The sequence below is a fragment of the Rhizoctonia solani genome, chromosome 5 (genome assembly GCF_016906535.1).
Source record: "Rhizoctonia solani chromosome 5, complete sequence".
In the NCBI taxonomy this organism is placed as follows: Eukaryota; Fungi; Basidiomycota; class Agaricomycetes; order Cantharellales; family Ceratobasidiaceae; genus Rhizoctonia; species Rhizoctonia solani.
Genome location: NC_057374.1, coordinates 352341 through 378227, shown reverse-complemented (window position 1 = coordinate 378227; position 25887 = coordinate 352341). Strand labels below are relative to the sequence as shown.

The 25887-nt window shown below is 47.4% G+C and overlaps 7 protein-coding genes across 7 annotated transcripts; 3 read left to right on the top strand and 4 right to left on the bottom strand.

The window, feature by feature from the left end:
• Positions 1–1883: 1883 nt before the first annotated feature.
• On the bottom strand, positions 1884–6673 carry RhiXN_08920 (RNA polymerase II-associated protein rba50; the record flags this gene model as incomplete). Its single annotated transcript, XM_043328736.1, has 4 exons — positions 1884–4795; positions 5282–6130; positions 6192–6487; positions 6555–6673. The coding sequence occupies 4 exons, from the start codon at positions 6671–6673 to the stop codon at positions 1884–1886; spliced, it is 4176 nt and encodes a 1391-aa protein (XP_043180182.1).
• A 343-nt stretch (positions 6674–7016) lies between these two features.
• On the bottom strand, positions 7017–7807 carry RhiXN_08919 (thermoresistant gluconokinase; the record flags this gene model as incomplete). The annotated part of the gene is made up of 2 exons (XM_043328735.1): positions 7017–7628; positions 7742–7807. 2 exons carry the CDS (start codon positions 7805–7807, stop codon positions 7017–7019), a joined length of 678 nt encoding a protein of 225 aa, XP_043180181.1.
• Positions 7808–11874: 4067 nt separating this feature from the next.
• RhiXN_08918 (F-box-like protein) lies at positions 11875–13657 on the top strand (the record flags this gene model as incomplete). The annotated part of the gene is made up of 3 exons (XM_043328734.1): positions 11875–11892; positions 11943–13594; positions 13651–13657. The coding sequence occupies 3 exons, from the start codon at positions 11875–11877 to the stop codon at positions 13655–13657; spliced, it is 1677 nt and encodes a 558-aa protein (XP_043180180.1).
• Positions 13658–14797: 1140 nt separating this feature from the next.
• RhiXN_08917 (Fatty acid desaturase) lies at positions 14798–16472 on the top strand (the record flags this gene model as incomplete). The annotated part of the gene is made up of 5 exons (XM_043328733.1): positions 14798–14928; positions 14977–15571; positions 15631–15894; positions 15956–16158; positions 16241–16472. The coding sequence occupies 5 exons, from the start codon at positions 14798–14800 to the stop codon at positions 16470–16472; spliced, it is 1425 nt and encodes a 474-aa protein (XP_043180179.1).
• Positions 16473–17754: 1282 nt separating this feature from the next.
• Positions 17755–18769, bottom strand: RhiXN_08916 (uncharacterized protein; the record flags this gene model as incomplete). Its single annotated transcript, XM_043328732.1, has 3 exons — positions 17755–18253; positions 18283–18638; positions 18674–18769. The coding sequence occupies 3 exons, from the start codon at positions 18767–18769 to the stop codon at positions 17755–17757; spliced, it is 951 nt and encodes a 316-aa protein (XP_043180178.1).
• Positions 18770–19187: 418 nt separating this feature from the next.
• On the bottom strand, positions 19188–21178 carry RhiXN_08915 (uncharacterized protein; the record flags this gene model as incomplete). The annotated part of the gene is made up of 12 exons (XM_043328731.1): positions 19188–19601; positions 19649–19710; positions 19771–20159; positions 20217–20245; positions 20298–20302; positions 20363–20382; positions 20443–20548; positions 20589–20766; positions 20824–20918; positions 20998–21002; positions 21056–21062; positions 21115–21178. 12 exons carry the CDS (start codon positions 21176–21178, stop codon positions 19188–19190), a joined length of 1374 nt encoding a protein of 457 aa, XP_043180177.1.
• A 2174-nt stretch (positions 21179–23352) lies between these two features.
• On the top strand, positions 23353–25073 carry RhiXN_08914 (Fatty acid desaturase; the record flags this gene model as incomplete). Its single annotated transcript, XM_043328730.1, has 8 exons — positions 23353–23498; positions 23559–23644; positions 23704–23885; positions 23942–24148; positions 24207–24470; positions 24523–24724; positions 24789–24889; positions 24948–25073. The coding sequence occupies 8 exons, from the start codon at positions 23353–23355 to the stop codon at positions 25071–25073; spliced, it is 1314 nt and encodes a 437-aa protein (XP_043180176.1).
• Between the last annotated feature and the right edge of the window lie 814 nt (positions 25074–25887).

Here is a 25887-nt window from a genome sequence, read left to right as displayed (position 1 = left end):
CTTACTTTCTACTAGGACCTGGGCAGACTCAAAAGAAGCCGCTAGGGTGTTTGCGGTGTGTCATCCCATGATGCGCGAGTAAAAGCTTCCGTGAATCGGATATTTGAGCTTGAAGAAACAGTCGGTTGCTCCGGGGTTGCTCCACATATGCTGGCCCATTGTGTTGTAGTAAGCGCCCCAAGCTGTCCGTTAACCTACTCTGACATAGGCTGGTCTGGCGGCACGACTAGATGTGGTTCAGGGACACGCGGGCCTGCGGTAGGCCTAAGAATTTCCGAATTCCTATTCGTGCTAAGATTTTGAATTATAGCATAGTGTAGAAGGATGTCCCTTCTTGATACAGTTGGGTCCGGGGAGCGAGCCAGTGCGGGGAAGTGGACCACACGGGTATTGCTCGTGATTCTATAAGGGGTTTCCTTTTTTTTGGGGACCTAATGAGCTGTATGTAAGCAAGAAATGTAGATTTTTTACGCGTATAAATATGGTGATCGGTGAGCCGCAGCGCGCGGAGGATTCACATGAGATACTTGACCGAGGGAGGGGGTCGCAGTCACGTGAGTCAGGTTTTTTAAATACATGGCCATATATAACAATGGGAGCCACATGCGAACTAAGGCAAACCGCTCACAAAAGACGAAATCGAACCGTGAAGCGCTACAAAGGAGAAAGAACGCAACAGAACAAAACCTCGAAACACACAGGGGGTAACACGGTCAGAAGGAGAAAGCCTAATAGGCGTACAGGTGGCGTAAGACCTGGCTCGGGTGAGGGCCATAAGGGCGGGACGGGGGTGGCCATAAGGGCGTATATAGATGTTACAGACTTTGAGTGGTTGCCGGCGGGCTTCCCCCCTTTTCATCTTTGGCGCACCAGGACCACGCCATGGAGACGTGAGGAACCCGGATAGACCAGCGCGAGCTGGCCCTTTGGTAACGGCTTTGACGCGTATGTCTTACTGATCATTTAACTATCGTCTGGGTATTTGTGTTCTCCCTTGTGTAATTATCAGAGCGGTTTGTCTCGTTCGCATGTAGGTCTCAAAACATGAAAAGAAATTTTTTTTAAAAGAAGGGTGCACGTGAGTCGGCCAGACACCACTCCATGCTGTGATCTCGGAATCGTATACTGGCGTGAGGAATCAGCCTGTCCTCGCGTTTTTCAGTACCCAGCTACCATCTCTCAATTCCTGCTGCGTATTAAACGTTTATTTTATTGATTCATTAACCGTCTTATATGTTCATTCCTAATATATCCATCCATGTGCAGCTCTCTGCCACCCCAAGCCTTTGATCAGGACGGTCGCAGTCTTGGGTGGCCCGGCCAACGACCCTAGACCGCCTGCGGGCGGCCACGGGCTCCCCCTCTTGTACCGCGTACAGAACCCACACAGTACATATAGCGACCGAAGCATAGACTAAGTATGGCATGTGAACATATGAGCTACTTCCCCGGACTTGACCCAAAATTCCCCCATACTTGAGCCTTCAATTAAGAGCCTTCTACCACGCCAAAATTTATGACTTTGGGCGTATTTATTTCCAAAGCATTACAATGCATATGCTAAGTTACCGATGAAGATTCAACTGCACAGGCGAGGGATGCACAACTTGATAAAATTCGGCGCGCTTCCCCCGATCTGACGGTACAATTTCTCTTCAGAACAAGTGATTAGTATAAACTTAGGTCCGATTTAATGTGTCGCTTTACGATCGGTACTCTTGTGTAGTTCATGTTCTCAATGTGATCATGTGCGCTTGAGCCAAAAAGTCATGGGCACCGAGTGTAACATATTAAGTTTAACAGGTGCTTGTGAAAAATAGTTTAGAGTATCATGTCATATAATGACTGAAATATGTAATTATAAGAATATACTGACAAGGTAGTCACCCATCAAAAACATTCTCGAGCCTCTGACGAACACGTTCTCCACATAGATCAACCGCCCATTCTAACCGACGTAACCGGCGCTCCCTGTCCAACCCACGCCCTTCGTAACAATCAGGATACAAGATAAAACCGGTCCTCCTTTGTTCATACAACATCAATGCACCCAAAAGCGCCGGGCCAGCTTGATGCACCATCGCGCCAATAATCATGCGAGACCTATCTTTGTCCTGTGGGCTCATGCTCCATTCGCTCGCATTTTCGAAGTTGTCGAATTCGGGCCAGATGCTGGTGGCAACATGATGTACGGCGATGAACCGCAAGAACCCCTGTACGCCACCTTTCATCAGAGCCTTAACATACCACCCGATCATTTCTGCGTCCTTGTCGCGTGGCCAAAGCCATTCTTCAAGAGTGTCGCTTGGGACTTCTGGAAGCTCGGTTTGAATAGAGCGAAGAATATGTCCGTAATCTCCCCATAAAAGACGACGGTAATCTCTTGCGTAATTCATGCTAAGCGGCGGGAGCAAGATGCACGAAAACAGAGGATGAGCAAATGAGACAGCATCATACAGTCCGACGAGGTCGGTATAAAACTGATAGAAAGGCTGCCCTGAGAGACGAACGTTTGCAACCAACTCCAAAGGTGACGGCGAGGGATTTTGTTGTGAGTGCCCAGAGCCGAGAGAAACTTTTGACAGCAATTGAGACATGAGTCGCTCAACATGAGAGTCGCGGAATATTTCTGAAGACGAGTCGTCGTGGGGTTGGTCGTGCTCTAACATGAATACGCGCATACACCCAAAGGAGATCTCTGAGCTGGTCATACGGAGTGTTGGTTCGTCGCGCAGAATTGTCTCTCTAGCACAAGCTAGTGCTAGGACCGTACGCACGACGTCGACTTCGTCCGAATTCCATTCTTTCGGGAGTGACTTGAACGCCGGTGACGTGCCTGAGTGCAGCAGGTGATCAAGCGGATTCATAGTCCAATCTCTACGGGCGGGAAGACCGCACAATTTACCGCCCAGGCTAGGTCGGGATGGTAGTAGTTGGGTTGTAATATGCGAAACAGATGCGCTCGAAGGCATCACAGGCGCCACTATTAACTCAGAGTTGGGTTGAAGGTCGTGAAGGAGGAAAGGGAGCAGCGCATTCCATGACGTTTCGGTCAAATGGCTGGACAGGTGGGACAAGTTAGGTTCTTCGATCAAGGCGGTCCCGATTTCGTGAAGAAGACGAGCAGCGATGTCCGCACAGCTGGGGCCCAGTCGATGAAGGGTAATCAAGGCTGACTTCAGCCAATCCGAGCCTCGAAGAAAATCGATTCGCCTTGCAAGAAGTAGGAATGCTCCCATACATAGACCGAGGGGAGTCAGGCGCGCGTACGCGTACGGCGGTGTTGTGTGTTGAGAATAGACCATCGACCAGATAGGATTCAGTGCGATGTTATCAATCAATTGGCTTATAGTCTCTAGTGGTAGAGCGAGAGGAGATTCAAGTTTTGAACCCGTGTCTGTATTTGACGAGGGAAGAAGAGCCAAATCCAGCCGGAGTGCCGCGTAAACGAAATATGCGTCAATGATCGATTGGTCCTTTGACCAGAATGCGAGGCCGCCTTCCGAAAGAGAATCGGCGAGTCGGGCAATGGCTGAATCGAGCAGGTTTCGCAATCGGGTACTTTGGGGCTCCCCCCTTAGAGCTTGGACAACTTGTTCACGTTCCATGGCGCCAGCTCGAACGCCGTTCACAGCAGCTCCTTCGAGCCAAATGGCCAGGGCCCCCCATGCTTCAGCAATTACGCCAATTTCAACTTCGGTGTCTTGAGCCCACGTAATAGTGTCCTCGGTCCACCTCCATCCCTCGACCTGCGACCAAAGGATTTCGTGGGGTGGTGTCGTCGAGTGGGGATCAATGGAACACGCAGTCCACACCATACGGAGCCTTAACCAACTCTTGGAAAGACTGGGATCCTTGCGCATGCGAACGTACTTGGAAAGCGCATCGAACGAATCTGCAGCTGTGGTGGCTATATGCGCGTACATCCCGTATTGGCCTAGCGCGCTGTAAAGGTCGAGCGTGGCAATGAGGAGTGTGGGTGGAACATCTTCAGGCGGAAGTACTGCAACAAAACGGAGCAGCGTGTCCGTAGGATCTAGGAGTAAATTGGCGTTCTGCCGTGATGATCGGGCAAGTATGGTCAATAAGCGAATGGCAAGGGGATCAGGCTGCTCTGAATCAGAGGAGTCGGTATAGGGGGATCCAGAGAGAATAAATAGGCGCATAACTTCGGCGATGAGCCCGGAACTAGCGATTATCGAGGACGCGTGGGCTCGGGATTGCCGCGATAGACGCACAATGACTTCCAGGAGGCGCCCTAGAACGCTTCTCGGGAGAGACCGCGCACTGAATTGGCGTATAGCAGTTTCCAAAATTGGGTCTAATACAAGATTATCCACGACCTTCATCTCGTCCAGTCCCGGCTCACTTGGGGAAGCAGCCTCCGGTGTGACGTAATTAGAGGGCATAACGTGTAAATTAGATTCATTCGCGCCCACAGGTCGCAGGCTAAGCTCTACGTTGTCCACTAGTTCAAGATCGTGGTCCCACACAACGAGTGCCGCATACAGGCAATCAACAGCACGAGTTCCAACAGCTCCTCGCTCGCTTAGGGCCGAAGTAGCAGAATCGATCACCAATTTCCGTAGTTTAGCAGCTGGAAGGACCACCTTGTTCTCGGTCTGTGTACTATCGACCCGATCCCGATCCTCACAATTGTCGGAACGAGGGAACCATGTACCTAATTCGCACCGTCCAACCCGAATAATGAGTCTAGCAAGGGCATCCAGAGCCATAGCACGTTGCATCGGGGCAGTGCTTCGTGCCAGGTGTAGAAGATCTCCAAGCGTGTAACCTATGTCAAACGAACGTAAGAATGGCTCCAACGTGCCGACCGAATGGCGTGAACAAATGAAGACTAGAACGATGCATAACAAAAAGAGTCACGCGAAAGCTTGTCCAGGTGGGGTAAAAAGGAACAGGTGGCATAGGAATAGCGTGGCAAACACGTGGTTTAGGTAGAAAAAGGAGGGGCAGGATCTAAGAAGGGGAATTAAGGGAGATTGGAGCCACGTTAAAAGCCAAATTAAGACTCGCCATCAAAATGCGTTGAACGCGTGTTGTTGGATATTTTGATATGAAAGACAGAAAGCATGATGGTACAGCTTCAAACCCAAGAAAGGCGAAAGAAACACATATGAAACAAGCAGAGTGGCAGAAAAACTCCAAACAGATTTACTAGTTTAGAAAGCAGCTTTTAAAGAAACCGCGGCTGCCACTCCAACGCATACGGCGCCGACTCCGGCTTTACAGGCCCACACCCAAGTGGACTCGGACTTACCAGCGGTACCTCGTGAATTGTGATGTAGCCCATCATGGGCCGGCATTTCCTTGGCAATCTCCTGCGGTATTGGCGTCCCATCAAGACCGAATCCGACTTTCTCACGTATTATAAACTTCTCGCCCATCCCATCAATATAGGCATATTCACTCGTGACTGGAGTATCAGGGATCTCCGGTAGATCAGCCATCCATGCCAAATTCGGGTTGTTCTTGGGCTCATTTGGGAAATATTGTTGCCTGATGGCTTCGGGTGTCGCCTGGGTGTCAATGGGGTCCAACCGAGGGAATGGTGTAGCGGCGGCACCCCCTCCAGATTTCGATGTTCGGCTCGATGCATTGACAGTCATATCGGACATCGATGAACTCGGAGAAGGAGAAACTTGAGAAAGCGGATGGGTAGACTCGATCTTCTTGGCTTGGTCTTCCGGCACAGCCGCCGATTCGATCGAGCTTGTTTGAGGTTCATTTTGTGCCAGTTTGGTGGGCTCGGTTCCTAGTGGAGTTTTGCCTTGCCATTGCAATTTCGTAACATTCTCACCACTACCTCCAGCCGGAGGTGCCTCGATCAATAGCGTGGTTCGCTTAGGAGAAGTCGGTGCAGAAGGATAGGTAAACACATCCCGTGGGGTGACTTGAGCAAACCGGACGCCTGATGCCCCAGGTGTATTAGCGCCGGTGCGAGAAACCCCGCTGACGGATGATCGACGCGAAAGCACGGGACGTGGCGGGGTGGCGACACGGTGTTGAGGGTTGTGCACTAGAGGTGAGGGTGCTTCCAAAGGGGGAACCTTGGGATTATCTTCATCTGAGACTTCCTCAATCGTTGGGGAGGTAGCCCCCTTGTTATCTAAAATACGTAAAAATCAGTCAAGACTCGGTAATTATACTAGCCGACATCACCGACTTACCTGGCCTTGATCTCGACTCTTTTGCTCGAGTCAAGATACTGCGTAGCTCAGCGATATCGCCGAACTTGGAGCTCAACTGACGCAGCTCCTCTTGCCGTTCCTCGTCGGTCATAAAAGCTACCTTGCGTGCATTCTCAGCCTCCATAGTGGATCTCCATGACGCATCGCTTGAATCTCCTGACTGCGTACCCGCTACCTCGGAGGATGGCTTGACGACAGGAATTGTGCCATCCCGATTCATCGGTCGAGCGGCTTCCATAGTCTGACGGAACGCACTCTTGCGTTGTCGCTGTGACCTGTAATAATTGGATATTACGAATCAATAGGATGAGCGGAGTCGTGGCAGGCTCTGCATGTGCCTACCGATGGGTGACAGCAGGAAATCCCGTTTTGGGATCAGATGAGACCGGGAACGGTGTCATGGAAGTCGTAGAGCCAGTGGCATTAGGCGTGCGCTCGACTACAGAGCCGATAAGAGACATCGCGAGGGGAATAGAGTCTGATAAATTTGTGGAAAAGTAAGATACAATGGATGGAATTAATTTCTCAAGGAACCGATCGTGCAAGGTAGCTCAGCGGAGAACATGCAGGGGCAGCAAGAGAGACCCAAAGATCAAGTAGGAAGTGTACTTAAGGTGTTCAGTCCTTGGTAACGAGGCCACACTGGAAAGGCGTGGTCAGAGTCAAGCCCAAAGTAACGCGTGGAGTGATTATGTCATTCGCATCATCTCGAACCCTGGAACATCCCAATCTGCGAAACTCTAAATGTTGATCACCCATTCACTACAAAATTAATTACAACGCCGAGAAATATAATAGTTGATCCTAAGAGCCGAGCGATTTGAGCCCGGCTACAGCCTGTTCACACTGCTGCTGGGGTGTCGCCTCCAGATCCACTACTATAACTCCATCTTCGCCCTCTGGGCTCTCCAACGTCACAAGCTGACTCTCCAGCATGCTCGCCTTCATAAAATGACCCTGCCTCTTTTGCATCCTCTCAAAAAGTGATTCTCTCGTGCCCTTTATGAACACAAAGTAGGTTTTGAGCGGCGGAGACGTATTCGCTATGTGCACATCGACATCGGCCTTGTCTCCAACACTAGGCGCTTCTCCTTTCGGGTGGACAACAGGGACATCAGACGACTCTGGCTCAGGCTTGACCAGCTCTACCGGCTTTCCTCTCAGTAGCTCCCTGTACGCCTTGCGCAATGACGAACATGCTACAACAGTGATACCGTTGCCTTGAGTAGCGAGCTCCGTTGCGCGCTCTCGGATTAGTTTGAGCCATGGGGCCCGGTCGGCATCCGTCAACGGTTCCCCACGGGACATTTTGGCAACATTGGCTGCTGGATGTAGATCGTCGCCATCCACAAAAGTTGCATTAAGGGCTCGGCCAAGGTTTTGTCCGGTTGTTGACTTGCCGCATCCACTCACGCCCTGGAAAAAACGTAGAGTCAGAAGCGTTTGAAATTTGTGGAAGATCCAAATATGAATGTAAATCCCGGGGCATTCGATCCTCTAAATGCATAAAAGTAGTACCAGAGACTTACCATTACAACTATCAACTTGGGTCCTCCACTGCCCAATATATTTGATGAATCAACGTTATCGGCCATGGTTTAGACTTTTGCTCTATTAAAACGCTATGAATGAGATAAATTCAGGTTGCCGAAAACAAACGTACTTGAAAGAGGAAAAATACAAAGTGAAGAATGGGTGATCATGGTAGCCAAAAGATATACTCGTCAAATGACCAAGGGGACGTCAGGTCACGTGCCCATATCCCACTCGGACTTCGGTCCGATATTTGTTGCACACGACTGGGTCTCTCAAAAGACTCGAGAGCAGAAGCCTTTACCTGGTGATATAATTTGGCTCGATTGATTTATGTCCGATGGGTTCAATTGAAAGTATATGCGACCTGAACCTGATAAGAATTGATATCAAAAGGCAAATCCGATGAACAGTGAGTCGGTCTTGAGTGGGTTTGAAGCCCTTGCCATCCGTGGTAGTGAGAATACATAGGATACATGGCACTACGAATAGTAAGCTGAAAGAGCTTCTTAGGGGACGAGGGGTGACTCAGTGTATAGGGTATCTGCTTCGGTCGATATATGCGAGACGGGTATGAAGCCACGCTTTGGCTCACACACATCAGACAGCATTCCTTCGACCGGAAACTATGAATACCGGAGGAGTAGCCGATAGTTCGCTTCCCAAACAGGTAGTACGACTCTGTCATTCGTTCGTATCTTTCTTGCTTACTTCCCAACATAGCATGAGTTTGATCCGAACGGATTTGTGAAGTAATCGAGGCATTTTATCCTCGGGCCCTAATGGGGAATAAAGTGCTCATATGCCAAGTTTCTATGGGCTTCTTACAGGCACAGTTTCCTGGGGATCAGATACAATATAGTGATCCTGAATTCTATACTCGAGGCCACCATATGCTAATAAAGTGTTGTGCCAGTAAAGATAGGAAAGGAGGCTGTCGTTTCGTATTACAATCAAACGAGAGTGTAATCACGGACTCATTGGAAGTTATTCAGCCTCCTCAGTGTAGGGGGTCACTTTGCTTCTCTTTGCAGTAACCAATCTCTGATCCTGTGGGATAGCATGCGTCACAGCACGTGGAGCGATATATTATGCAAGGCTATAGGGTCAACCGCGAGGACTTTCTCTTGAAGAGAGGGAGAGAGTGAGTGATTGCTTACATTTCCAATGGGCGTGCATCGCTCCTGTAGCTCAGGTAATGGTGTGGAGCCCACTGTCGTGAATACAGCAGACAGCCCCAAGAGTAGGAATCCAAGCGTGAGCTTCATAACGATAACTGGGGCTGAGGACACCTGAGTAGGGTGGTATGATTGGGGGAGTTTTGGTGGTCCGGGAGCAAGGCCGGCCCTTTTATTGTTGAGATATGGAATATCAACGAATACCATCCCCTAAGCCTAGCCCTGTGATATTTTTCGCGCAAGCAAGTACCACCGGCGTGACATAATTGATCTGGTCTCAGTTTGAAGTACATGTCAATCCTAGTTTCCACGGTCGGCCCTTCCTTCAAACGTTCCAGAGTTGATCTTGAAGACGAAATCTTCGTGGAAACACATATCTTCAATTCGATCTTGTCAGCACATTGGCAACTCCGTGATATATAATGTATCTTCGTTTGTTGGCTATTGAGTGGTTATACATGAGACTCATAATTGATAAGACTATGTGGCCGTATACTTGTAAGCTCCTGGAGGATTGACCGTTATATTCTAGATCACAGGTTATTTCACTGATATGAGAAACATCTCGCCTGACCGATTGCAATGAAAGTCAAGGAATAATTACGACCATAAATCTAACATACAGTTTTAAGAAGTGATCGCTTCCATGTTTATTCTCTAACCACTAGCTGTGTTTGAACTCTGGGTTCAAAATGATCGCATCATTGGAACAGATTCTGGTGCGCACCTTGCTGGCGGGAATAAAAGAAAATATATGCCTATTAATACAATTAATTTCATTTTAATATCGATATCTTACAAATTTGTCTTACTGGCATAGCTCACGGCTTCAAATCATTGTCAGAGTCTGCCCTGTATAGTGCGAACGGATAAGGGGTTAATTAATATCAGTGTTTGAACTATATCCCTGGATGTATATTGATACCGTTCTTATGCTATGAGAAGATAACACGGATAGTTGCAACGACTTGATAAGTCACCGCTACACCTTTCAGGTAGGTAAAATGATTAGAGGCTTAAGCTTTCAATACCCCAGCGCTGTGCGCCAGTTGTGTGTTCGAACACCCGAATCTTCTATCTAATACAATCGAGTGAAGGTCATGGGTGACTCGATACAAATACTCCGATATTTACAAACGCCTAAAAAGACGCCCCTCACCAGACTACTTGCCCACCCAATCATCTTTCGCTCCCACACTTAAACGTTCGTTACAGTTTTACAGTTTTGGAAGCCCAGAGCTATGCTGATCACCTGCGATGTAAGTCCAACTTTTTCGCAGAAGCTAGGGCAGCTGATCCATCCTGATAGAATGCGCTTGAGTCGGCAATGAAGTGATCCGAAGAAGCTCGTGACTTACTTGCAACCGTAATAAAAGTCTATTTGGAGTTATTGCCTTCCCTAGAGGTCAATATACTGACGAAACTAAGGCTGGCAGTACGACAATACCCTCGGAAATCATTTTTCCCGGTCTAAGGTCCCTTTGGCTTCAAGATTTAACATTTAGCGTGCTGGAATTGTTCTACATAGAGTTGCGCCCAAGTCTTACCATTCGAAATTGATCCTTACGGCCCAAGCAGCCATTGATATAATCCAGTATGATACATTAGTCTTAGAAGGATGTGCCAGGGTGAAATACCCTTGGCTGGACGGGACAGAGTTTCGCAGGCTATTGGAGTCAAATCTGGTGTTGTATAATTTCCGCATACATGACTGGCGCTTTGACAAGGCTGTCTGACGTGACATATTCCAACATTTATTCTTGGATGTGGGAAACAGTGCATTTGGATTCCCGGGAGTCGGTACTTTATATCTGATAAACGCTGATGTACTCAACCCAGAAGGATTCAAACTTATCATAGCCAATATCTCGGTCCAAAACATAACTCTTGGAGGGTGCATTAGGACAGGGGAATCGTCTACTGAAGATCTGCTTTCAAACAGGGAGTTCACAGACTGGATCAAGTGCAACGTACCAGAGGTACGCTTGGCTTCTTCGGGGTTTCTTCCTCCAGCTATGGGGCCCAAGAGGTGGTTGAACTACTACACACACCAATCATGGCAAGGTCTGACAGCAAGGAGCATGGTCCCCGAGAGAGACTAAATAATGAAGTCTTTATACATGCGATTATCGCGTATAAATGGATTGTACAATTCCTGAATATGGTTTGGAAACATGTTTACCAAACTGCAACCTCTGTACTACTTCAGAACTTTCTGTCTGAAGTTATCATCATTTGCTTCCTTAAATTAACTCAGGTGTGTATTTGCTAACCTACGCCTAATACTGTCTAGACTGGACTCGGAATTCGAAAATTTATTTCAACGGAATAAGTCTCAGAACAGAGAACAAAAGAGAACAGAAATACGATTATTTTCTTAGTAATTTTGTGCGACTAATAGCCCGGATAACGGCTCGTTTTCTCGGTAACAATGGAACTAACACTTTGTACCTTGCCAGTACCAGCAGCGTCAACGGTCTTCCTAATCAATTCTTTGGCATGAGGGCAAATTTCAACAAGTCCCTTCAAGTCCCTGCACTCCCCAGATAGGAAGTAGGACTAGAGACTTCTAACATATTTCCCCTTAAAGCTCTGTACACCAGAGGTATGTCCAGAAGCCCCAAGCTTCTATCCTTCTTTTGTAATTCAGTCGGGACTCTTGACCTGCAGTATGGGAAGACAATAGCCAAGCTTACAAATCAATAGTAAAGCGGCGCAACACTCAGCTTTTCAATACAAAGCCTGTAGGTCAAGAACCTGCAGGTCAAGAGTCCCGACTGTACGGATGACTGGGGGTGATCTGACACAAGGATTCTGGTATTTACAAGCGCCTGGATCTCCTGTAACATCACGTGGACTTCGGCCAACCCTACCCAATCGCGCCTTCGTTCCCACAAGCAAACGTGGTTTGAGCTTACATTACAACCTCGCAGCCTTGGGGGCCCCAAACCATGCTGATCACCTCCGATGTGAGTCTTATCTTTCCGCCTAAACTAGGACAATTTATTAATTTATATAGGATGCGCTTGAGTCGGCAATGAAACGATCTGAAGAAACTCGTGACTTGCTTGCAAACGCACTGAAAGCTTATTTGGAGTCATGCATTTCTCTGGAGACCAACATATACTTCGAACATGGTCATAAAGCTCCTACACATATAATTTCTCGTATCGATTCAGCTCTCGATTCGCTAAGAGTTACCGCAACTGAGCAGCTCACTCGATGTAAAGCGACCGTTTCACGAATACGAAACAAGCTCGTCTCGTCAGTTCGGTATTTACCGCAGGAAGTGTTATCTGATATATTCTTCCACGTCGTATATTCCCCGGAAAATAACAGCGTCTCCATGAATCAAGGGGTAAAGGCCATGTACTCCGAACTATGCAACTTGATGCTCGTTTGTTCGACCTGGAGGAAACTTGCCTTGGATCATAGCGTACTATGGGAAACCATACCTGCATGTGACAAGACTCTTGATTTTGAGGCTATTAATACTAGTCTTCAGAGGACCGGGAGTCGGGGGGTTCGCCTTGCCGTTGTCGCGCCGTGGGGCGGTGCATTATCGCGCTTTATGAACATCATAGTCGGACATACTCATCGCATCCGTGGGTTATATGTGGAAGGGGGAAATGACGAAGATATTTATGCTTTCATCCGTCGTTTGGTGGAAGATCACGCACCCCTCGAACTCTCTCAGTTATCTCTACGCTACACGTGCTTGCAGAGTATAGAGCGCAAGGCAGAGTCGACCACCTCTTTACCCGAATCGCTCTACAGTTGCGATTTCAAGAAACTAATAAGTTCTCTTTCGGTCCTCCTACTTGATCGGATTCAGGTGCGATGGGATAACACCGTTTTTACGGACCGGCTTGTCGAGTTGGCTATTTACAGGGTGAAACTAAAAGACTCTCCATCTTCCATGACTGAATTTATGTTAGCTATATCCTCCGCGACCGCACTCCGCGATTTGAGAATCATGAGGATGGAAGTTTGCGCTCAATCGACTGAGGCTGCCAATACGACAATATCTTCGAGAATTGATTTTCGCAATCTAAGGACTCTTTTGCTTGAGGACTTATCGTTCAATGTACTGGAATTATTCCTCCTTAAAATCGCACCCGGGACTTACCATTCGACATTGGTCCTGACTGACAAAGCAGTAACGTCTCTGACACATTACTACACGTTTGCATCGACAGGCATAGACAAACTGGTCGCATTACTATCACACACTCAGACCGACACGTTAGTTCTAGACCGAGGTGACTCGGTGCTCGGTCCTTGGCTAGACGGGTCAGGACTTCGCAAGTTATTGAATTCACTGCCAACGTTGAAGGAACTTGCCATTCATGGTTGGCGGTTTGATGAAACTTTCTGTCATGACTTATTCCGACCTTTATCCTCGGATACAGAAGACGGGACACACGGATTCCCAACAGTCGATACTTTATATCTAACAAACGTCAATGTACTTGATCTTGAAGGGTTCAAACGTATTACAGCCAAGATCTCGTCCCAAGCTGTAATTCTTGGGGGGCGGAGTCGGGCAGGTGAACTATCTATGGATGACTTGCTTTCGAACAAGGAGTTTATAGATTGGATCAAGTGCAACGTTCCAGAGGTTCGCTTGGTCGCTTCAGGGTTTCTTCCTCCAGATATGAGACCCAAGGGGTGGGTTAACTAGTTCGTTCGCCAATCATGGCAGGCACTTAGGGGACGGAACGCAGTCGCTGAATGAGGCTGAATAATGATGTTTTTATATGGGACTGTCATATGTAAATGTATTGTGTTTTGGTTGCAGGGTGTATAATAGCACTGGGGATATTCTCGAAATGAATTGATCAAGCTGTAGTCTATTGCTTCAGAACGCTCTATTCAGCGTGACCCACGTGCGTACCTACCAATCGATACCTAATCTCAGAGACGGAAGGTCATAATTACTTATTAAACCTATTTGTATATACCAATCGCGCTACAAAGAGAAATGGAATCTTATATCTGAAATGCAGTTGAATCAAGTGTTCGTTTGGTTAATTCGGGGTCTCCGACGTCATGAAAGCAAAGGGGGTGATCACGGTCCTCAAAAAACCAAAAATATTGAATGTCGCTGGTTCGAATTGCAGACCTTGATTAATACTCGGTAGTACACTCTGGAGTGGGCTCGAAACTCGGGAAATGCACGTCAACAGAAACAACTAGTATGCTAGGCATCAACGAAAACGAACATGTTTGGACCTTGCCAGTACCACCAGCACCAAAGACCCTCCCAATTAAATCCTTCGGCATACAAATAGAACCTTGAATCACGTCAACGCCCCCACCCTCCACATTGTCCCCTACGCCAGCCTTGATCGGTCGGACTCGTCACTGGTCGTACGACACGTCTCCGGAAGCGAAACGCCTGTTGAATACCGAGACATGTGTACTATACGCATGTAGCCCGGGCCGGGCATTGCGCCGACGAAGACTTTAAGATAAGACACACGTTTACGTCACCCGAAGAGCACGAACCTACGGTTCCGAATACACAAGTTGATTGTAGTTTTGGGGCAGGGGTGGAGAAAGCGAATGGAAGGACCAAACGACCAAAACCGATTCGCCCCGCGAGATATATCGCCGCCGATTGGGTGATTCAGATCCCCCGCGCACACAAACGCATACCCTAGTTGTCAAACTGTATTCATATCAGATTATAGATCACGACACGTGGTGGAGCAGTTTGGGAGAATGTTGATTACCTAATCCGAACTGGTTGGGGCGGCTGAAAATTCGGGAGCAGAGTAAATTATAAAAGTTGGGATCCTTCGGATTCTTCTCCTTCACGACACGATAGACGATAGACCCCTCTCTCCTCTCTCCTCTTTTTCATCGAAGATGTCGCAGGTCACGCAACGCAAGAACGCAGCGAACAAGCAGTCTGCCATGGATGATGCCGACAAGCTGACCGGACCTGAAAAGTTTGTTGTCCCAGAGCTAACTGTGAAGGATGTGTTGAGCGTTATCCCGTAAGTAGTACGAATATATATTTCTGATGTAAGCTGACACTGGTTCAGTGCCCACTGCTTCCAACGCTCTGCGCTCCGCTCCTCTGCGTATATCGCGATGGATGTCGGACTCATCGCAGCCATATACCGCGCCGCGTCGACCCTGATTCCGAAAATCAACCCTGTGGATCTCCCCCTCTCTCCCGCGCTTGTCTCGGCGCTTCCTCCGGTTGCCCAGGACGCGCTCCAAAAAGCACTGCCATATCTATACCCTGTTGGCAGATTCCTTGGCTGGCAAGCATATGGCTACGCGACTGGTCTCGTAGCGACTGGTCTGTGGGTTATTGCCCATGAATGCGGTCACCAGGCATTCAGCGAAAGCAAGTTCATCAACAATGCAGTCGGATGGGTTCTGCACTCGGCGCTTGGAGTGCCTTACCATTCCTGGCGTATTAGCCATGCCAGACATCACGCTTCGACGAGCCATATGACCAACGACCAGGTCTTCGTTCCCAAGTCTCGTTCTCAACGCGGCTTGCCTCCCCTGGACCCAGCAAAGGAAGATCTTGCTGGCTCACGCGTCGACGAGAAAATTCAGGAAGAGCTCTGGGATGCACTTGGTGACTCTCCGATAGGCGCTGCCTGGTGGGTCTTTGCACAACTCGTGAGTTTTTCACTATTTCAGATTCTTGGCATCGGTTTCATTTACGCTCTAAATGGTAGCTCTTCGGTTGGCCAATGTACCTCCTTACCAATGCGTCTGGCCAAAAGTCCTACCCCAAGGGCACAAACCACTTTACGCCCGGCTTGCCGCTCTTCCAGCCCCATCAGTTCGGTCAGATCATCATCTCTGATATTGGGATCTTCATCTGGTTGGCTGGAATTGTTACTTGGACTTACCAACGCGGTTTCCTTGAATGTCTCACCCTCTATCTCATTCCTTATCTCTGGGTCAACCACTGGCTCGTCTTGATCACTTTCCTCCAGGTTTGTCTTTCCTTTTTCGCATCCGGTAAACCCGAACTGATAACCGTAATCACATGTATAGCATACTGACCCCCTTCTCCCCCACTACCGCGCATCCTCATTCACGTTTACCCGTGGAGCACTCTCGACACTTGATCGGAACTTGCTCGGTGGACCTGGAATCTTTGGAGCTATCACCGGCTGGCTCGGCGCCACTCTCACGCACGGAATTTCCGAGACACACGTTGCCCACCACGTCGCAAGCAAGATCCCTCACTACCACGCGTAAGTCTCGAACCTTACTCCACCTAAATAAATCAAAAAAATGTCACTTTGTTCTAACATGAGATATCACAATAAATAACAGATGGGAAGCCTCGCGCCACCTCAAGGCCCGCCTCGCCTCTGCCGGATACGACCATGAAGGCCGACCGGGAACATGGAGCGAAGCTCTCCGCGTCTGGAAAGAGTGCAAGTTTGTTGAAGACGAGGGCGAAGTCGTGTTTTACAAGAATGCTCGTGGGTTTGCGGCTCGTCAGGCTGTGTTTGCCAATGAGGGCGTGAGCGACTCGGGTATCGATGTCAAGGACCAGGAGTAAAAAAAAAAACGTCCTTGTTCTCTTTTCTATGTATATTCTTGGGCGGAAGTTGGAGATGGGTCGATTCGTCTGGATGGGATAGATGGTTGTGGGTTGTCGCTCTTTGTATAGCGGTTTTTGTGAAGAAAATCCAGTTCATTTGATTTGAATTATGAATGGTGATCGTTTATAAGACGTTTCTGCAAAGTCAACGTTGACACTTGCGTCGATCGTATCTTGCAAAGGACGCCACTGCCATAATAAAACAAACGTTATTGGCTCCCCGAGCAGGATCAGCAATGTGTTCGATGCCAAGGCCCGCACCTGGCCAGGCTCACCCCAGGGAATTTCGAGTCTTCCACAATTGGGAGGACGATTTCCTTCGAGGTTAACTCTAATCCTGCGTTGATTTCCAGTGCATTTGTTCCAAATTCTTAGTAACGTGTGCCTTATAGCATTTGTTAATTCAGTTTAGGACCTCAATCCGTGATTATAACGTATCTACCCCATTGCACCTTGCAGTAACGTTGTGATGTTACGTTCATTGGAGGTCCTAGCAGATAACAAACACAATGACATTACAAACCAAACTGTAAATCGCAAAGGTTCATCAATGATTCTAACGTTACTTTGTGGATCTCCGCTCAAGAATGGAACGAGGGCTCGTTTCGATCCATCCAGCCCTTATTCTGACTTTTCGCTGATCCAAGTTCTTGTTTTTATGCTTTATGGCTATGGATTACAGATTAGCCCGAGCATATATCGTATCAATAGCAAAAATACTGCAAGAATTTCACTATACTGCGCTAGCAAATTTCAGTACATTGATCCAATAAGCATGGGTATATGCGTATGTTTGACAATATAAAAAATCCAATTTTATATTCAGTCAAAGCATATGCATAGTGGAATGTTTATGCACCGTCTTCATTGGTTCAAAACAAACAGAAAGTAAGCGGGCGAATGAATCGTTGATGTCGTCGAAAATCTGACAAAGACTCTAAAAAATCTCGCATTACATTGGCACCCAGAAACCAATACCTTCAATTTAACTCCGGCCCGTGTTCTTCTACTTCAATTTTTACGTGAGTTTCATCCATAAAGTATGGTGTAACGCTCGTGAATGAAGGCAGTCCTCGTAGCTCTGGAGACGTGTTCGATAATTCCGTTTCGATTTGTTGCATTCGCGGGTCGGAGGTCTGAACCCCTTGGTGCTGGAATACGCATTCGACGACTCGGTAGGCCCAAACACCGAAAGCGCTCACCACGCGTCTGCGTTCACGCGCGCTGGTCCAGAGGGTTTCTATGCTCCTTCCCAAATTTTCCCGATATCCTCAAATGCCTCCCGAGTGTGTTCAGATCGCCGGTACTTGCCAAGCTCGGTAGCCAACTTGTCCTTGATTGAGTCTTGAACGGATGGAGAGTCGAGATAGAGTGTGTAAAAAAGCCATAACTGGCAAATTGCGAAAAACTGCATTGTATGGCCCTTGCTGCTAGCTGCTCCTGTAAGATCTGTTAATACATCACGAGTCTGTAGGTATGCTAACAGATCGGCAGAAAGCCGCGGAAACGTGTAGCGTGAGAGCATCTTTGCGCATTGAGGTGACAGGCCCTTGATATAGAGCCATCCACGACAGTGCACCTCGAGCACAAAAACGTAGAAAGGTACAGGTGGAGTGTTGATTCCCGCACCCTCGAAGACACAGTCAAGAGATTTGAGGTGGGCCACGATGTTGTTATCAATGATGTCTTTTGAGAGGAGAGTATCATAGATATGAGAAACCCCATGAACAGCATAATGGCTGATGTTATTGTCCTGTGATTTTTGTACCTCGTTTTTAAAAGCTGGCCACCATGGCCATTCTCTTCACCAATACCCGTGCAATGATATTGATCGGGATCAGAAGATAGCTCGAATAGGCCAAACCAGAATACCGCCGCACAGGGAGCTACCTCGAATTGGTAGTCATATAGCGCATTTACTGACTCGGACAATAAGGTCATATCCTTGGGTTGGGACGATCCTCTGGAGAGGTTACGTTGACTGTGTGACAGTGCGGCGACTACCAATGGGCTGGATAACCGATATAGATCATCTTCTGGATCAAACGAAGCAGCCAAAATAGGGCGAAGTAAATGGAAGGCAATATTGGACCCATTGAATTTTTCCTCGGGGGGATGCATGCACTAAGGAGCGATCCCACATGAGCTAAGGATTGAACAGAAGCAGGATGCAGGGTTTCAATCTCGGACTCGGGTCGAATATACTCTCTGAGGATTTTGACGACCATAGGAAGAACCCAACTCGAAAGAGACATTGGGTTTTTGAGTATTCCCAATGCAACGGAACTTGCTCTACTGCCAAAACTTATTGCAACAAAGTTGTGGCTATTTGCAGCAAGGTTCCATTGGTGAGCATTACTGCAATCCGTCTGTGGCGTTGAAAAAATAAGTTACCAAAGTCAGTCAAACGTAAGAGCAACTAATATCGCTTACTTTTCATTATCGAGGTGGATTAATCTAATCATCTGCTTGATGTCGTGGAGATTATACTCCTGTGCAGCCTGTAATTATACGCAAGTGTTTGAGTATTGGTTGGCTGCGGCGCTACTGTTCCAAAAGTCGATAGTGCAACCAAATATCTCATCGACCTCTCTTGATCTACGCTGTTATAGAAGTCGGTAAAACCTATTTGACGAGCAATCACGCTTGGTGTATCACATTTCTCCAGTGGCTCTAGGGGAGGGACATGGAAGCGCTGGCGAGTGCTTGCAGCGCAATATCCACCGAATCAATCGCTTCGCAGTTAGAAATGACCCAACTCAGTGCTGAGCTGGTAACAATATCGTCGTCAAGGGATTCGTACTCTTCAGGCACAGGCTTATCTGGAAACCAGCGGTCGGCGCATTTGGCATTGTAATCGATCAAGGATGCCATTCTATCAAAGAGAAAGGCAGACATGGAAGGAAGGCAAAGGTCGAAAAGACACGCTAGAGGGAATATAACGCCCATTGATAGGCAAGCGCCGCATATAGCGAGCAATATACAGAGAAGTCGTATAGCTAAGTAAAGTGGTTTCAGCATGCTAGACCGTTGGATCGTGGATATAATGGTGGTATATGGGAAATGCTCAAGGACTGTTGCGCTAGACTAGATAGGATATAGAACGCAGCACATGCACCACAGACGCAACAGACCGGAATCGCAACTATATCGTTCAGTTGCCAGACATAGACACACAAGCCAATCGCAAACAGGACTAATTAGGTTAGACCTTTTGTTAGATATATTCGACGGGAAATTGATCAATGTAACTTACGAAGTGATACATGTATAAGGGAAGGCAAAACCAGAATGAGTTCTTGCATTTTCCATTTCTCAATCATCGTCCACTTCTTTTGCCGTCGTCGCGCCTGTACATATAATTCACCCTTCCGGCCGGTCATGAAAGCATGGCACCAATCCTTGGCTAGCATAGCCAAGAAGGATGCCACAACACTGACACTAAGCGACATATACCATAGAATATTAATCAGAACAATGGTGCTGGAAGGGACAAATGGGATTTGTTTGGCGGACATTGAAGCTGAAGTTGAAGTTGAAGTGCCGTTGGTAAGAGCAAGCAGAGTTTGAGAGATAACAGCAAGCGCCTGTGCGGAAACATCCGCCGGATCTTCCTGGAGCCTCTTGGAACTCTCCATGAGAAACCTGTAAGCAGCAAACCTTAAGTGAGAGATACTTTGCAGGTGCATTAAACTGCCCTACGCTGTAGATATTGCAGAAAAAAGAGCAGCCTGTGAAAGATTAATGATATGTTATCAATCTAGTATAAGTCAAAAGACGTACAAACACTGCAATAGATGTAGTCATATCAGCGATTGTTTTGCCACTTTCTAAACCCATTAGCTTACCTAGTATAACATCCAAAGACCTGAGAGCAGTGAAAATTTGAGCATAAATAGCATCATACAAAGACTTAAGCATGCCTTACTTATTCCAACTATCAACTGTCTCAGCATCCCATTCATTGGTCTCTTTGACATAAACCTTCCAAAATCTTCCGCTCCTTCCAAGGTCATCCCTTTCATAGTCGTATTCTAGCGGTGGCTTCAGGGTTTCATATTAATATTTGAGTACTATGGTTGTTATCAGAGGCCCCAGAAGAAGCAAATTTAACGTACAAGCTCCAAAAAGGATCTTTGATGCCTATATCTGGTTCATTCAAGTTGTTCTGGGTGATCGGCCCTGGATTGGCTGTACAAGATTGAGACTGGGGCTTGTTGCTGCTGGCTGAGTGTGAAATAGTCTTGCTATGCTACAGTAATAGATCAGCGCGTACTTCACATGTTCCAATATTGTCTAGCGCATTTACCATGCCATCGTCAATTGTAATTGCTATTCCTACATGGCCATCACTTGAGTCCCTTAATTGAGTATTGGCGGGAGTGTAAGTAACGCTATTTCCTGCTGGAATCAATATGGACATCAGATGTGAGGGTGTTCAAAGAGTTATAACAGTATGTGTCTCTTTTACAGAGGGACGTACGGGGGCTAGCAGGGGCTCATATGATCATTCTCATATGAGTATACGGTCAGGTACGTACCGAGCCTCTAACGCATCAACTATTGGAATAGAAGCAGTGGAAAGCACATACAAACATACCAATTCTCAAGATTCCCGGTCGGCTACCATCCTCCGATTCCCTTTTCGGAGCCTGAGTCAGCATTAAGTTATTTGGGTATACCAAAAATGCTAGTATCAAGAATCAATCTCCGGAATTGACAGGTCCCGGCCAACAAATGCCATATTGTGCCATTTTGGCCTGCTTATATCACCGCTACTATACCCTTTGTGTCTGGTACAGTACGTCTTATATGCCATATGGTATCTTGCTAGTTTGTTAGCCCGGTGGTAAGCCCAGGTCTTGCACCCGCTTGACTCCATATTTAGTTGATCATTCGTATCTGGAGTCCTCAGGTCGCGTGTAGCACATTGACAAGGTGCTGGTTTGATATACCATTATATACAATGTACTCAAATCCATTACAATTTTCCAAGTGACTCCTATATTACATCGGCAAAGCTGAGAGGTACGATTATTCGTAACTTTGAAACAACACACCAATATCTTAAAGGTGTGCCGTGTCGACCACAAGATAAAGTTTCCACTAGGACCGCTCGATGCTCGAAGCCAAGGTCAGCAGCTTCGAGCCTCATGCATATACTACTTGCAGTTGATATCACCCAGATTTGCTTCTCCAAACCTGGTAAACACCTAGCGGGTTACGCAGATTCTATTCGCCCGTGCTCCATCTGTGAGACACAGATTTCAAGAGGACTTATTAGAGGCTCCTATATGAACATTTTGCGTCTGCGCAAGCTTCCGACGCAAAATAGTGATTTAGCCGGAGCATTAACCGAGTCGCATGACTAGCAGTTTACTGCGTCGACTCGCGCTCGACCCCTTCCACTGTCCGACCTCGCATACACCGAGCGCCGCGATATGATTTTCCCCACCGCTGCGAACGGTCATGAGAGTTGGGTTTAGCCATGCACGAGTGAGACTCGCTACTTCGCAGCCGTGGGGGGTTTCCGAAGCCCTGCTGGCCGGCACGGACAAGCGTGGTGGAGGCTAATTCTACCCTGCGCTCAAATTAATTAAACCCAGAAAGGCTTCTTGGCGTGTAGATATTGGTAGTTCTCATCGATTTAGTCAACAAATTGCGGGCCATTCATCGCTTCAGAGCTGGATTCGATGTGTTCTGTGGAAATATTGTTTGGCTATATTTCGTGACCAAGTATCTAAACGATGCACGCTGAAGATTGTTATCATGACTTGGAATGGTTAAAAAGAGGATTTGTCTTCGAACGAAGCGAAGATCGTCCGGGGCGAAAGGCACGTGGTTGCCGATGTCAGACCGGCGGCATCTCAAGCCTGCTTGGTTGGTCATTGGTCATGACTTCCCATCCATTGAAACCCCGATTCGACTTGGAAACTAGGGTATCGGTTTTTCATTTTTCGTTTTTAATCAGCGCGTTGCTACAAAGACTACACGCTTGTCAATAATTATACAATGTTGCGTTTTCTAAAGGCATGCATGTGTTGACTTCCGGTGAGTTAAATATTATATACTGTATATAAGGGATCTGTAGATATCGGTAGAAAGTTGATACTTGGTATCTGGGTTCGTAGAGACATCTTTTCTAAGGAAGTCATTTCACCAGGGCAATGGTACAAAATAGGTGCTCGGAATCCCGACTCGCTTTCACTCAATATGCGACCTAGGGCTATGCATTGCTTCTGGAGACTAACTCGAACAATCTCTCAGCCCTTATGCAGAGTTTGAGCCCAGCGTTTTATGTGTAAACCTTGGCCAGTACTACTGGTACGCCTGGATTTAGCTTGGAAAACCCCTACTTATGAATATTGCCTACAGGAGAAAGAAGTCGTGCACGCGGTGCCAAGGGGCTATTAAAGCGGGGTAATGTGGGTCAATTGGAAATTCCTATAATCGGCAGGATGATTGCCCCAAAGGCTAAGGTTAATCCCTCGATTCTTTCCAAATTCATCCTAAAACCATGCTTCCTGTGTTCAATATCCCTACACCCTCCGTATCCATGTCCAATCCTCTTTGCAATTTTCTCGTATCTTGCAGCGAGCCCGCCTTGGATGAAATTCATGTGATCTTCGAACGGCGCTGTACCTTGTCGGGACCCTGGCTCTTTTTTCGTCCTTTTACGCGTTTCAGGCGGGTCGAGGGTATAAGAGCGGAGATTGACTTGGCCAACGATTGCTATCTTTCACTCATCCACAACCCCCACTCTTTAGACAGTCGTTCTACTTGCTAGACTAGAAATTTATTTACTCGATAGACCGCAAAAATCGATTAGATCATCAATATGGGACAACGCCAGAAAGCCAAGGCCGCTGCACGCGTTGCTGCAGCAGCCAATTCGCGCTCACCGTCTCCTAAACTTGGGTCCGATGGTCCTGAAAAATTTGTCGTTCCAGAGTTGTCGGTCAAGGACTGTCTGAGCGTAATTCCGTGAGTACAGTATATGTTGAACATCAGCGCCACTTGCTCAACCAAATCTGATATTGGCAGACCGCACTGCTTTGAACGATCGGCGCTTCGCTCGTTCTCTTATGTTGCAATGGATTTGCTCTCTTGGGCGCTTTCCACCACACAGCGTCCACTTATATTCCTCGCATCAATCCTACTGAACTACCGCTCGACTCATTGGTCGCAGCTCTTCCTAAGAACTTGCAACCTATAGCCCAGAGTCTTTCACCGCACTTGTATTCGTTTGCACGATTTGCTGGTTGGCAGGTTTACGCTCTTGGTGCGGGGCTTGTAGGAACTGGTCTATGGATCATCGCCCACGAATGTGGGCACCAAGCCTTTAGCACTTCTAAAACACTCAACAACGCGGTTGGATGGGTTCTTCATTCCGCGCTTGGAGTTCCATATCACAGTTGGCGAATTAGCCACGCGAGGCATCATGCCGCCACGAGCCACTGCACACGGGACGAAGCGTATGTTCCAAGAACCAGAAGCCAGAAGGCCTTCCTCCTTTGGACCCTGCGAAGGAAGATCTCGCCGGCGGAAGAGTTGACGAGAAAGTACAAGAGGAGTTGGTAGATGCCTTGGGTGATTCTCCTCTTGGGGCGGCTCTAGGAGTTTTCGCATTGCTCGTAGGTCGATTGTCATTCGTTGAACGGTTAAAAGTAGCTAAGCTATCTATACAAACAGCTATTCGGATGGCCTTTATATCTCATTATGAACATTTCTGGCCAAAAGCATTATCCCGCGTGGACTAATCATTTCGTGCCCAAAGCCCCCCTTTTCCAACCACACCAATATTCTCAAATCCTTTTCTCAGATTTCGGTATCTTTTTGTGGCTCGGTACACTCATCTGGTGGTCGATGCAACGTGGGTTCGCGGAGATGTTCAGGGTCTACTTTGTCCCTTATTTGTGGGTTAACCACTGGCTAATTTTGATTACGTTCCTTCAAGTGAGTCTTTTCATTGAGATACGGGGTGGTATATTGAATTCATTTGTTGTAGCACACGGATCCTTTACTCCCTCATTATCGCCAGTCTGCGTTCACGTTCACCCGTGGTGCGCTCTCCACAATGGACAGGAATCTCCTAGGTGGAGAGGGGTTCATCGCATCTATTACTGGATGGCTAGGCGCCACACTTACTCACGGGATCAGTGAGACGCATGTTTTGCACCATGTGTGCAGTAAAATCCCCACTATCATGCGTAAGTTTCCACTTGTGTTTGTTGAATTGTTACTAATATGGCCTTTGCTTTTGTAGATGGGAAGCCTCGCGTCATTTGAAGGCCCGCCTCGCTCGGGCTGGATACAGTCATGAAGGCCGACCAGGCACATGGGGTGAAGTTTACAGAGTTTGGAAAGAGTGCCGAGTAAGTCACTTCTTCAGGTCTACCCCATTCGTTCTTGCTAACTGGATGATTGCCACAGTTCATTGAAGACGAGGGTGATGTTGTATTTTATAAAAACGCCCGAGGACTCGCCGCTCGTCAAGCCGTGTTTGCTAACGAAGGGATGAGTGACTCGGGGGTTGATGTGAAGGAACAGAGTGAATAGAAGTTGTTTTAGGTAGATTAATGTACATCCTATAATTAGACATTAGTTATCCGAGATATATAAAGGTTTTTAATAGATGCAATTCGAATAGCAACTAGTGTAATTGTACAGAGGCTTCTTCGTAACCAGACGAACGCGTTGCATTGATCGGGCTAGAGTCAGTTCCCTTGTGCGCAAGTGTGTTTAGAAGGGTCACAATATCCCGAACAACATTCCGCATTGACGTTGCATGCCTAATAACATGGTCAGTTGACTATCAGGCTTGTGATTAGCTACACCCACTTTGTTGTTACGTTCACAACCTGTACCACAATCTATTATCGGAAAACATGATTGCTCTCGGTAGCAAAACTCGCAATCTTGGCACTCTCCATTAGTTTTGCAGGCCTAGATGTATACTATCTGTCAGTATGATTCCAGCGCATAAATAAGATCTAGGTCGTTACCCGGCCGATTTCGCGTGTCTCCAGTAAGACTGAGGCCGGTGAAGCAAGAGTATTTGCGACTGACAGAATGATACATAACAGGGGAATGCTTGTTCTCATGATGGAAAGAGGGATCTGAGGAGAAGTACTGGCTGCTATTAGAGATTCATGATCTTTATAATTGGGCCAGATAGGTCACCTCCATTATCGCCGACCTCACAATGTTCAAACAAATGTAATCGGAGGCGAACTATGCTGTGCCGATTATGCGGGCTAGTCGGTGACTTCACCGAAGCAATTCGAGTAGTATGAGGTATGATGTCATGACCACCCCCCGGAAATGTCTCGAGACCGAATAGATTTTCTCATTGTGATAATTTATGATGGCG